Genomic DNA, 13,494 nt, shown 5'->3' on the forward strand with positions numbered 1-13,494 from the left:
AGTGTTTGTAGTGAAATAACAAAAATAGCAAACTCTTTAGATTTTTAATATGGATTGTGACATTTTAGGCTAAATATCAAATTATGCAAATGCAAAAAAAAGAAACAAATTTTAGGCAATGATTTAACTAAAAAGGAAACATTGGGGTTGAGATGAAAAAATAAAGAAAAGCAAGGCTAAAGAGCAGGAAGAAGACATCAAAGCTGGCTCTGAACGACTGCTGATTTCTGTGCATACCCTCTCATATATACTCAGCCCAAAGCTTCCTGCATTTCTCAGTAGCAAAACCATGGCTGTGTTTTATCTCCTTGGTCTAGACACTGAGCCTAATGGCATGCATTTTTAAAGGAGACAGTGCATTTTGGGACCAATGCAGCAAGCAAAGGAGGAAAACAGGAGATAGTTCAGTGGAGTAACAAGTTGAAACAGCGCTGAATAAATGGCCCCTCTTCTACAGTATGTAGGGCTTTGGCTTGGGGAAATTGAGCTAGCTTGATTTACAGCATTGCTCCAAAGAACAGGCAAGAAACTGTGTCTTAGGTTCAGAGAGAGTACTCACTCATGCACATGCAAACACACACACAGAGAAAAGCAACATGCCAACATAGAAAGGCAGCATGCATTCTTATAGTTCCTTTTCCAAATGCATAATGCTGGAATCATGTATTTCTGGTCCAAACCGTGCTTTAAAAGTAGAAATATAAGCTGCTTCTCTGATCTTAATGATGTTGTTATTTTGTTCACTATTAGCCATGCTACAACAAGTCCAGACTGAACTTTCTCCTGTGTCAGGAGTTGAATAAGCCAGACAGCTATCAGTTACACCTCCAGCATACAGCCTCTGTTTCTTACTAAGTTTCCCACCACCCGAGAGGACATTTCCTGCTCCTAATCTTGGGCATACCATTTCTGCTATCTCGGTGAAAGCTATTAAACAGCCTTGTTGCGTGTCCCATCCGCGTCTTTTTGCTTAGCGCAGAAAATGGTATAAATAATTACTGTCCATGCAGGGAAATAAATAAGCTTGACACCCATGGATTCTATTTTCTACAGTAGCTGACAGTTTTTCTCAGATGGTTGTGAGTATGGGCCAATTTATGGATGCTACACAGGAAGCAAGTTGAGTTGAGTGAGCAGCATGAAAGCTTTAATGACTGCATTAAGACCTCCAGGATGTATGGGCACGCATTCAAGAGCCCAGCAGAGAAAAGAAAAATTGACAATGAAGTGGATGCATGTGTACTATGTGAGTGAACAGTGCGAGTGTGTGTGTGTGTGTGTGTGTGTGTGTGTGTGTGTGTGTGTGTGTGTCTGGAAGGAGGGGTAATGTGAAAGTGCCTGTTTATCTCTGTGACATGTATCTCGGGTGCTGACAGGCCTATCCATGTTTTATTGTGCAGAGATGGAAGGATTCCCATGGGGCCAGGCCAGTCTAGCCATGCAGAGCCAGTCAACCCCCACCCCAAGCCCAACGCTCACAGCCTCACATAAAATACACACACAGCTTCACCCGTTCACTCTTATCTACTCCCTTTCTTTTGCTTTAGACCTGTTCTCTCTCTACTTTGCGGGGATGCTGGACTGTGATGTTGCAGCAGGTTCCCATAACATGGGGACGGAAGGAGAATTTTAATAAGTCAGTTCAAACATTTGGGCTAGCTTGAAATTAGGAAGAGAATCCTCCTTTAAAGATATTTAACTCAGCATGAACATCAGTTTTGTAAGTGCCAACAAATCAGTTCAAACGATCTATGTACCAGGCATATTTACCACTTTTTAGGATCTATACTGCAAAGTTAAGAGTAAAATAACTTCAACATGAAAAGAGCACCTTTATCTTATTACTCTTTTCAACTTGCAACAGCTTCTAGAGCTCACTGAATGTTTGTGAAGAGACAAAGGACACAGTAAATGCATTTGCTAAAGGACTGGACATGTGTGGGAAATGCAAACCAGACAAGCAGCTTGTTAAAGAAGGTTGGATTGTGGTATATAATTATGCTTAGGATCTTAAGAAAACCACACGGCTCCAATATTAGAATTAGAATAGTTCCATTCACTGGTGGTACCTGGTCTGCAGCCATGCAAGTACCAGAAAATATACAGTCGAGCTTTTCAGAACCTCCTTTGCAGCAATGTGCTGTTCCTACCTCAGGTAATGAAACATTTTAGAGATACAAATTACAGCTAGGTCAGTGGTGGTTTGCAGTGAAGCGGAGTGGCTCTTCAGCCACTTTCCCCCAATGATATATTGTTATTTATAAGCCAGGAAAAACAGCAGGGGAAAAAGCAAAACAGTCCACAAGCCAAAAAATCCCAAACCATTCCTTTTGGGTCCCACTGGTTGACATCTATCCCATTTCCAAATTGTAGTTTAGTCCCGCAGCTTCATTTGCCTGTGGCATTTGAACAAAAATGAAAGCATTTTTCTTCCCCTGAAGCAGGTCGGTGGTATGGAGGAATGGTCCCTGTGGTAGCGTGTTCTCTCAGAACTGGACAGCGCCATCTGCCCATCCCTCCATCTCCCTCTTCTAAGCCTGTGGTTGTCAGACCACTCATTTGGTGAAATCTCCCCCTACAGCCCTGATGCCAAGAAAGAAACTATTTTAGACATAACAGGAGGCTTTTCATCAGTGGTGAAGCAGGATTTCAAAAGGACAAAGAGCGAAGAGATTAGAAGTAAGAAGATGAGGGCAGAGTGAACAGGTGAAAGAGAAATAAATGAGCCAAACAAACCAAAGGGGAAGAAAAAGTGTTGCATGTTGTGGTTGGCCTTGAGGAACTTGAAAAAGCTGTCATTAAGAGTCAGGTATAGAAATGGTTTTCATGTTTAGTTTCATATACAATGATAAATATGGAGATTGATCGAACTGCAGAGACATGAAGATATATTCTGTCTTTTCTTTTATTGCTGATAACCAGCTCTGAGCCAAGAATCTAACTTAATGAATTCATTTTTTTTTATTTAACCAGGGTAGAAAGGGCTGTTTTACGAAGCACAACAATAAGAACTTTTCAGAGATGTTTGGTGCGATGACAGCTTGTATTTCAGTGGGTAATTGAGGTTAATTGGTAAAAAGGAAGTTTTTCTTTCCCACTCATGCACTTGGGAAAAGCACAGAGTGGGATTGTCAGTTTCTATGATATTGTAAGGTCTTGAACTTGGAATATGCAGCTCTGTGAGACAACTGTGCTGAATGGCACTAAAGTAAGATGCAATTAAATAAAACTCAATTTCTGTATTTGAGCAGTGACTGAGGCAAACCTTCCATGTTTTCTTAAATCTCCTCTGCTCTCTTGGCACAGTTGGGCACCAGGAGACTGGGGTGCTTGCAGTCGGTCATGTGGTGGCGGTCAACAAACCAGGACACTGCGCTGCATGAGGAAGGTAACTTACCAACGGGAGGAGGTGGTGGCGCACTCCTTCTGCCCTGTAATCTCTCCGGCCCAAGTCCAGCCCTGCCACACCCAGTCCTGTCCGCCAGAATGGAGCACTGGATCTTGGTCACAGGTGGGTTTGTAGCAACATTCCAAAACCACAAGAGCAGCGTAGCTTTTAATTTTGACAGTCCACGTTGACCTAGGATGAATCGCTATGAAGTTTTGTACTGACATTTACGATCCCTGCAAGTCAAATCCTAATGACTTTGGGGACCCTCTGCCTTTTCCTTTATTACCACATGAGGTTTATATTCATGGTTTAAGGAAAATATTTTGGCAACTACTAAATGGATTTCTGTGACACTAGTTACTGTTATTCATGTTCCCCATAGGGTAGTCTGCAATAACTCTGCTGACCCTTCACCCAACAGTCAATCTAGTGCCATTAACAAACTCAATGTTAACACTTAGCAAATGTCCGTACGCAAACATGTTAAACTCAAGAATTAAACTGTTGTGCTCTCCATGGCATTACACATTTAGAACACAGTAGCACTGCACAGCTTCAGAAAGCTCTTAGCAAAAGAGCAGAATACTTTTTTCTACACACATTTTCAGGGAATTATACCAAGACGATCTGACATTTTATTTACTTCTGTGCATTTCCCACCATGAAAAAGGCTTTAGGTATTGTTTTTTAAATTTTGCTTAAAAAATGAGTTTATTTCACTCATAGGTGTCAATACCCAGTCTTTGCCTACTCTATTGTTAAGTCATTATTTTTTTACTAAAAGGGTTAGAGGTTATGAGGGATATCTGTCATAGCTAATTTATTTTCCTTAAGTGCAAGTAAAGCATCACCAGTGTGTGGTCAATGCACACTGGTATGTCTCGGCATGACAGAACCCTGTCTGTGTCTAGGAAGGTACATATTCACTCATACACTGAGTTTCCTTTTCAAGCTGTCAGTTGTTTCACTCAAGCTCAAACAAATGCTCTGCTGCCCTCTGTTGGATTTTTTTGCCTTTATTTAGATAGGTGGGTCCCATTAAGATTATTTTCCTATTTATAGGAAGTTCTGGATTTGTGGAACACAGTACGAGATAAATTACACAATGTAATAGTCTTTACTAGTAAAGAAAGATCACTTGTCAGGAATATTAAAGTTTTAAAAAAATTCAGATTAAAACAAATTCTTACCCTTTTCTATATTTCACCTCCTGTCAAAATTAAGTCCTTTGTGTTGTTTGACACACACTATTTAAGAACTAACTGTATCCATCTAGTAACATAGCACATCCTTAAATAACAACACAGCTACATAAGGTGGAGTCAACTCTTTTATAAGCAATGAGTAGTTATTCGCTGCACAGAACTGTGTTTTGTTTCTTTGCAAAGCATGGTCTTGATTACATTGTTTAATGATCTGGCTAGTTGATGGATTTGGCTGGTTCCTCTTTATCTACAGTGCATCACATAATAGACTGAGCCTTTCAGTGCTCATATCCCTGTATACAATATTAATAGCCTGGCAGCACATCTGATACTTTGTAACTGTTCCAGGTTGTTTAGCTGATGTGACCTATGCAGTCCGGACATTCAGCTGCCATTCAGCCATCATTCTTCGGGACACTCAAATTGTGTGTTTGCACTATTTTGTAACAGCAGCCTGAGTTCAGTTTGCGGTCAGGCAGAGACAAGGCCAGCGTCCCTGAAAAGATCAATCGGAGCTTTTAGTGACAAGAGGACAACTGGGATGTGTGTAGTTGTGAGTGTAGATGCTCAGATGTGTGTGTCTGTTCTCTAATAAATTAATGCGGTGTGTTCAGATAATCTGCCCTGATGGCTGTGCTCCTCAGTCCCAGTGGGGCAGTTCGACTCTGCTGTCCATCTCTCTGCAGTTCACATGGAGTTTACAGAACCAATGTCTGCTGTTAGTGAGGACTTTGATGAGTTGGGGTCACATTCATCCCAGAGTTATTGGTTTATTGTGTTTAATGACAGGCCATAATGTGCTGCCATCAAACCAGTGACCTTCTGTTTGCTTATCCACCATGTGGTGAATTAGGAATGCATTAACAGTGTCTGTGCCAAGGATTTAACTGCTGTTAATATGGCCTAATGTTTAAATGTGATGGAAGCTGAAGGTTAAACCAATCATAAGACTATAAGTTACAGTGTATGTGCGTGCAAGTAATCTGTGTATGGCCATTAAACCTTTGCTTAGTGAATCATTAATATCCCAAGGATCATCTGTAGTTTTGACTTTTGCTCCACAATGACTTTTACTTCCTACTTGTCCGTGTTCAGTGCTCCAAGACCTGCGGCCGTGGCCTGAGGAAGCGGACCGTGTTTTGCCGCAGCACCGATCCAGGGGCCAAAGCTGTGGTGGTGCCCGACAGCATGTGCAGACAGCACCACAGACCCAAAGCCCAAGAGACCTGCGTCCTGCGGCGTTGCCCTAAGAATGAAAGGCTTCAGTGGATCCCCACTCCTTGGGGAGAGGTAAGAAAAAAGGACTCATGAAACTCAAGAAAAATGGAAGTGAACTGAATTTTGAGTTCAGATCCGCAGTGAGGCATTTCTATTTGTGGGTCAGTTTGTTGCTTATTGGTGTGTCTGTCTCAGTACACTGCGACAGATGAAAAAGTAGTGTCCTGAAACTATATAAAACATCAGGAATAAACATTCTTTTTTTTGATGTTGGACCCTCAGAATAAAGAATACAAAGCCCTCTTTCTAGCTTGCCCATTTTTCAAAAACACTTAACAATCATACAGGGAGAAATCTATCATAGAACAGAGAAAGCAGTTTCACAGCCAGCAGCCTCAATAGACCAGAATGAAATGCAACATGTTTCATCTGGAACTATCATTACTCCTCTGCTTCATTTCCCCGCACTGCGCTTGTTGAAAATAATACTGGCACAAACAAATTGAACTGGGAGTAGAGGAGGCAGGTTGGGGGAAATAAGTAACTCTATATATTTTACAAAACTGAACATCTAACTTTTTGTGACCTGTGGAAGATGCATTTCTGCAAAGAAACTACCAACAACCAAAATCAGGGAATTAAACTAACCGTAGTGTTTATAATTCATTTCATTTCACAAATTATCAGTACATACTACCAATGCGCAAATTACAGTAGGTGACCTAATTAATATTTTACGATCTGCTGTGGTGAGCGCAGCTGAAAGAAGATGTTTGAATATTGAGAGATGAAGAAAACAGTACAATTATCTACACCTGAAGCCCTTTTTTGCATTCTTTTTACAAATAGCAACGTTAACTTAATAATTGCAGTGAAAAAAACAAACATCTGTGAAAAATCTTGGCTGTGTTAGTGAGATACTCGAGCCTCTTGCACTTCACTCTGCTTCTCTGTGGCTGTGTGAGAGGGAGCTGCCTGGGTCCCGCTCACTTTTAATAAGCTGAGAGTGAAAGAGAGAGAAAGTGAGTGAGCGCAGAAGGACAGAAGCAGTGTGACCACAAATGACAGCAAAACGAGTCTCATTTTTCAAAACCAAAAAACTTCAAGCTCCTCTTTTGTGCACATATTCTTCTCATCTAGCTCCAACCTCTTTTTCATCCTCCCTGTTGCTCTTCAAGCCTTCAGTGTACTGAACCTTGTAGGCCCTGAACCTTTTCTAGCCATTAACAGGGTGTCTGCCTGGCATGTTCAAATTGCCCACCGTAGCCTTAGGAAGTGCAGTTTTGGAAATGTATAACATGTATAGTCAGAAATGTTATAGATTGTTTCTGCTCGACTAAACTTTGCGTGCTGTGACTTTTATTTGCCCCATTGAAAGTACTTAGTTGTTAGTAAATATTTGTTTTGCTCTACACTTGGAGCCATGAGTGTGAATGATAGGTGGTTAATGGGGTCCCATGCTTCTGAAATGGATAATGATTAGCAGCGGCTGCTACTTTGTGACAGATCAAATGTGTTGGCTCACTCGATACTAATACTGAGAAGTTTCACCCAGGTGAATCTGTGGAAGTCAGTTCAGATAGGATTTTTTTTCTGCATTTGTGCCAAAGATGGTCATATTTTTACCTGTTGTAGCAGAAAGCTGGGCTGATAAAACACACAGGTGACACAAACTGTCTGCTCATCATATATAATGACTGAAAAATACACAGTAAAGCATATCAGGGTTTTCTTTTTTTTCTTTTTTTTTTTTGCTCCTTAACTACAACAGTAAATGAGCTTGCGGTGTCTGTAACTACAGGAACCATCCCATCACTTACAACCACTCACAGAGTTCATTTTCTAAAGCTGTCCCTCCTGCTTGCACTCTGTTTCAGTGCTCCAGGTCGTGTGGCTCAGGCATCCAGAAAAGAGAGCTTCACTGTGGGGAGAGAGACTCACAGGGAGGGTATGTGCCTTCAACTACACACTAAGACATCCCTCATACTTTAATAGATCTGCACAGATACTTGAGACCCCACTGTGCCATCTGTTTACTATCATCTGAGTCAGAATTTCAATGTTTTTCAAATGAGAAGCTCTGTAGGAATAGTCATTTTGAGCAGATAGCCTGTCCTCTCGTTGCACAGGTATGTGGCGTTTACTATACGGAGGTGCAGGAATATAGCCAAACCTTTGGTGGATCTTCAGCAAGGATGCAACCGAGGTCCATGCCCAGAGCTCCCTCGGGTGGTCCCTGGAAGAACGACCTCAAGCGTAGTGGTCTTAGGCTGGTACGCCTCTCCCTGGCAGCAGGTAGATTTTCTTGTGCTTTGGTTAAATGCTATCTACATCAAAAGATTTTTAAGGATACTTGTGTGTTCAAGCTGAAAATCTCACAGTTTGAAGATTTTCTACCTTATATGACACAGTATGATTACAGCTTTGATGTGTTAAAGTTACACTGCTAAAAAGATAAAAAGGGACACTTCATATCCATTTGTTAAACATCGTGTCAAGAAATGTTATTTTATCTACCTTTAAAGTTTATTCAGACTGACCCATGTTGCACTACTGCCTCTATGGGTCAGCTCACATCAGCAACACATCCTGAGCCCTCGACTGTCACACAGAGTTGGTCTTAGGTCAGTTTTCACTTAAATCGGACTAAACACGGACTGCCATTGTCGGACTCTGATTGGTTATGTCATGAGGCATGTGATACTGATGTAAAAACTATAAGAACTACTCAATACCTGATTTCATTCTTTTTGAACTATTCTGTCACAGTACTTGTCACAGTAAAGATTTATAAGTTGCACACATTGTAAGTGACAGATGATTGACTAGAGCAGCCTTTCATTGTTAACAGTACCCAGCATGTTCAGTCCTTGCCATGCAAATCACTGATATCAAATGGAATGCTGCCTTGGCAGTAGGTATACTGAAATGGCTTAGTGGGCTTCAGATTGAACTTGCTTTAACTTGTGTCCACTCTAATATGAATGGGTTGGACACACCACTCTAGACTCGGGTGATATGTACACCAGCTCTAAAAATTTATTTATTTTCTATTTCACTGTCTCTGAATTGGCATTTTTTCGCTTTTGTTTAAGAGACTCTCTTCAGTCTGAGTCTTTTGCATAAATCATTAATTGTCATAATACCACATTCAAGTCCCCCCCCCCAAGAAAACTAAGTGGCAGACTATACAGTGTAGGTGATATAAGCTTACAGATGTAGCAGAGGTCTTAGCCAGAAGTGGAACTGTGGATATGTGGGATAGGCCAAAAGATGTAGAGTCTTTTGGGGTACGGTTGTGTCGACTATGTGTTACATCATCTATTATGCAAAACGTCTTAAGGGCAACCTCTTATAGTGCAGGTCTTATTCTGCTTGATCTCAAGCTTGTGATCCTTGTATGATTCCACCAGAGAAGATATCTCTTGACACCTGCTGCAGGGCAGGTACATGGTGTTAGGGTTGTTTGTTTTCTTCATCTGTTCTTTGTCTCTGCGTAGAGTTTTCTTCCATTCTTTCCCCTCCCTCCCCTTATCCCTTTATTACAGCTGCCTTTCCTCTCTCAAACTTTTCCCCCTCTTATTTGTATGACTGTGCTTCCTCTTGTATCTCTTCTTCTCATTTGTTTCTTTTCTTTTTGGCTCACTGCCTCTTCTCTCCTGCCTTTGTCTCAGTGCTCTGTGTCCTGTGGCGGAGGAGTCCAGACTCGATCCATCCAATGTCTTCGACAAGGTCGCCCCGCAGCTGGCTGCCTGCCACACCAGAGGCCTGTCACTTCTAGGGCATGCAACACACAGTTCTGCCCGGCTGCTCCCCCGGCTCCAGCACATCGCTCTAGCAGCCGGGTCACAGCTGCTGGACCAGCACTGAAAGGTATATTTCTCCGAGGGAGCAAAGAACAAATTTATTCAGCATCATTAAATGATGACCATATAATTACAGACATGGAGGAGATTTACTATTGAGATTTCATTCAAAGACTAGCAGCCCAAGAGTTTGCAAGAGTTAGCGTCATACTGTATCAAAGTAATATCGCAAACCAATTAGTTAGCATGCTAACACACTGGTGTGTAGCACACTTCAGTTTGTTAGTATTTTGCATGTTAAGGAGCTGAACCATTTCTCACCTTTTCGGTGGCGATGACTCAGACAAGAGAGCATTTGGACTATTAATTGGAAGGTTGGTGGCGCAGTCCTCATTTCCTCCAGTTTAGGCGTTCTTGAGCAAAATAGTGAACTCCAAATTGCCCCTGATGCATCCATCAGAGTATGATTGTGTGCATGATAGTTAAAAAGTGCTTAAAGGCATAGAATTAAATGCTGTACGAACGAGTGTTTGTAAATGGCTTTCAATAACAAGCACTGTATAAGTATCAGTCCATTTATATTAGCAGGCCATCACACTAAAGTGTGTAACAGTTATTAACATCATTAAACACTGGCCTATACGCAGCTTAAAACCAGCATGTTAGTATTGCCATTGGGAGCATATTAACATGCTGACATTAGCACTGTGTGTGTTGGTGTTCAACTAATTAGTCACTGAATGAACTGAAAAACAAAAAAGTTTAGCAATAATTTAGTCAAATGTTTTCTGGTTTGCTACTTTCTTTGCTTTGTTTATTCTCATATCTTCAAGTTAATGTTTATTCTTATAATATGTATAATAGCATTGCTTCTTTTTGTTTTCTCTTCAGAAGAACACTGTGTGGATCACTTCAGCTGGTGCCACTTGGTCCCTCAGCACGGCGTCTGTAACCACAAGTTCTATGGAGAGCAGTGCTGCAAGTCCTGCTCCAGCAAGAAGCCATAGAGCTCTGACACCTCTGAGTCCACAACGGCCAGCCTCGAACAAAAGTGCTGCTACGGAGGCCATTCAGGGGCAAATACCCACTACACACAGGACTGTGCACAGCAATGTGTGTTTTCTTCCTGGAGTACTTGACTAATGCATTTTGTATAGAAGTGAAAGAGTACATACACAGACTTTGTTCAAGAAGGCAACGTGGCTGCTGATGCTCTTCTGCCAAAGTGGTGTCATCAGGTCAATGCTCACATTGAAACTGGAAAGACAGTGAAATCCAAACTGAAGACTTGTTGTAAAATATATGTATCTTGATATTTTGTGGAGTATTTTCCTCTTGAAACCCCTGAAACTAGAAAGCCATCAGGACAACAGGAAAGAACAATAGTGTGATTAGTTATATGTTGTGCATTTAAAGGCATCTGGTTTCGTATGTCTTTGTTTAAGTTATTATGGGTCCTAATATATGATTTTACATTTTGTGAGATTTACAGTGGATTTGGGACATGTTATTTTTGTGTTTTGTGCCAGTCACCCTTGCATTCACATGATTCAGTTTTATATGGGGGGTTAGTAATCAGGTGAACTGCACTTCTCCTTCACATGATGTCCACTTGTCCTGTTTACTACTCCTGAATCGCACCACGTCACATTCATGTCAGTGCTATTTAAACATCCGTATCTGTGTACCTAAAATATGTTATTCAACTGCGTTGTAAGTGGTTGTATTTTTTTTTTAAATCTCTGCTTTATCTTTATGGTAAATAACTTCACCATCTATCTGCTTTTCTTTTCTTCACTGCATTCTCTCTATCGATTACAGCCACAATGAGGTGAATAATGAGTAAGGCTGTCTGCAAGCCTGGGGGAGAGTAGAGGAGGGTGAAGAGGGAGAGAAGAGGATGATTGCTCGGTAAGCGTGGGTGCAGTCTAGATAGCAAGGGGTTTTGGTTATTGAGAGAGAGTAGTGTAGGTGTGTTCTCCACAGAAGTCTGGTCAAAATATAGAGACGTGGCAGGTTGAGCTTGAGATAAGAGATGATGCACTCGTGTTCATTTCTGTTTTGATTGGGGCACAAAACAACATAAAAACAACATATATGCAGTAGTTTGGTTGAAGGGAATTTTAATGGCTCAAATTCTAAAAGCAGACAGTAATGTAAAATAGACTGACTGATTTATTGGCAATCCAATATTACCTATTGGCTGGTCTCTCAATATCTACATTTATAGCAACCGATAAATACAATTTCTTAAAAGAGATCAAGGAAGAAAAGCAAAAACACCCTTGAACCAATATGAAATCAAGACGTAAACAAACCAATATCTGTTTCTTTAACTAAAAGAATCTGCAAACATGATTGATCAATATATAAATAGTCTACAAACTCACCTATTATGCTATTTGATTTACCCCCTTAAGAAAACGACTAATAATTTGAGACTTCAGGCAATACTGTATTTATAGATGTATATAAATATACAGTATAAAAACGAAATTGTAGTCAGGCTAAAATTTTCTTCGTACATAAAACTGTTGCCTGTAGTGACAAACCAATGAAAAAATGTGATGCATTTTAACTTCTTGTTTTTTTTTTTATATTTCCCCCACATCTTTACAATTCACTTTCTCTTCTCTGATCAGTCTAAAAAAAACAAACTGTTATTCTCACTTTGCATAAGACCACACAAAAGAATTAGCAAGGTTAGCAACTAACTGGTAAACACAGGAGACCAGTAGAGCAGTAAAAAGCAGCATATAATATTGTCATTTTAAAACCTGTCTTAATTTATATTTAGGCAACTTGAAGTTAATGGAACAAATATGCATGCAAAGTGAAAGTAAATCAATGTGTCTTTACCTTTGGAAAAAAAAAGGCTCTTAAAGTGCCTGACTATTAGCTAGTTGGTAATGGTGGCTGTCAATTTAAGTACAGAGTAGGCCATGTTCAGCTTATCAGAACCATGACTGCAAACAAAAACATTAAAGCAACCCTTTGATGTCATCACAAAAGAAAACTGTTTCCACACCAAATATGCAAATTTAATCATTTTTAGTTGTGAGAAAATTGATGAAGCAACTTTAACGTTTGGCATTAGTGTTGTCTTGCATTCTATCCCCATGAGCACTGTGATTATTGCCCAGTTGGACACTTAATGCCCATTATTTGTCTGGCCACTCAGTGGGAATCTGCTTTCACTATTATTGGCCTCTTGGCAACTTCAGACATTTGATAACTTTTTGCCCCTCTCAAAACTTTCATAACTAGAAGCATGCTGAGATTTATGCTACTAAACAATGTTTTTCTTACAGTGATTATGCCACCCTTTCTCGCTCTGCGGGGTCTGCGATTGCTCTTTAATCAAACCGTCTCCATGAATCATGAAGCCTGGAGTCCTCACATCGTCTTGGCTGCATGCTGTTTACTGGCATGCTGTGAGCCAGACACCACAAGCTGGGGCACATGCACATACACACAAATATGATGGCTAACATACACACAATTAACTTGTTCACTGAGCATCAGGCTGACTGTGAAGTGTGTGGGTGAGAGCATGCTTTTGGAATTTGGGCATGCATACCCTTGTTACATGGTTTCCCAGCTGCATGCCTGCATTTGCTGCTTGGATTCATGCATTTACAAGTGTGTGCCTGTGTCTTAAAGGGTGAGTGTTTGTACAATACATATGTATGTCCCTACAAGCCAGCCTGTGATGTCTACATCGCAGTGGGGCAGCAATTTTACCGCTGAGCTGATGTGAGAATTTCTATATCTCCATCCTGCTTTCAGTTCCAGATGGGACTCAATTTCCTCTGCCCATATTGGTTCATAATGACATATTTTGATTATCTTAGCATGGGGAGCCACATCAACC

The 13,494-nt window shown here is 40.7% G+C and overlaps 1 protein-coding gene across 1 annotated transcript in view; it reads left to right on the plus strand.

Moving 5' to 3' along the window:
* adamts18 (ADAM metallopeptidase with thrombospondin type 1 motif, 18) overlaps positions 1-11,434 on the plus strand; it is a 56,953-nt gene extending 45,519 nt beyond the window's left edge. The window contains exons 19-24 of the mRNA XM_005726311.1: positions 3,307-3,511; positions 5,692-5,886; positions 7,692-7,762; positions 7,944-8,109; positions 9,489-9,687; positions 10,512-11,434. Coding sequence (XP_005726368.1) covers positions 3,307-3,511; positions 5,692-5,886; positions 7,692-7,762; positions 7,944-8,109; positions 9,489-9,687; positions 10,512-10,627 — 952 coding nt within the window. The 3' untranslated portion in view covers positions 10,628-11,434. The remainder of the gene's footprint in view (positions 1-3,306; positions 3,512-5,691; positions 5,887-7,691; positions 7,763-7,943; positions 8,110-9,488; positions 9,688-10,511) is intronic.
* The last annotated feature ends 2,060 nt before the right edge of the window (positions 11,435-13,494 follow it).

This window comes from Pundamilia nyererei, unplaced genomic scaffold (genome assembly GCF_000239375.1).
Source record: "Pundamilia nyererei isolate P.nyererei 1_Seehausen unplaced genomic scaffold, PunNye1.0 scaffold00019, whole genome shotgun sequence".
Taxonomy (NCBI): Eukaryota; Metazoa; Chordata; class Actinopteri; order Cichliformes; family Cichlidae; genus Pundamilia; species Pundamilia nyererei.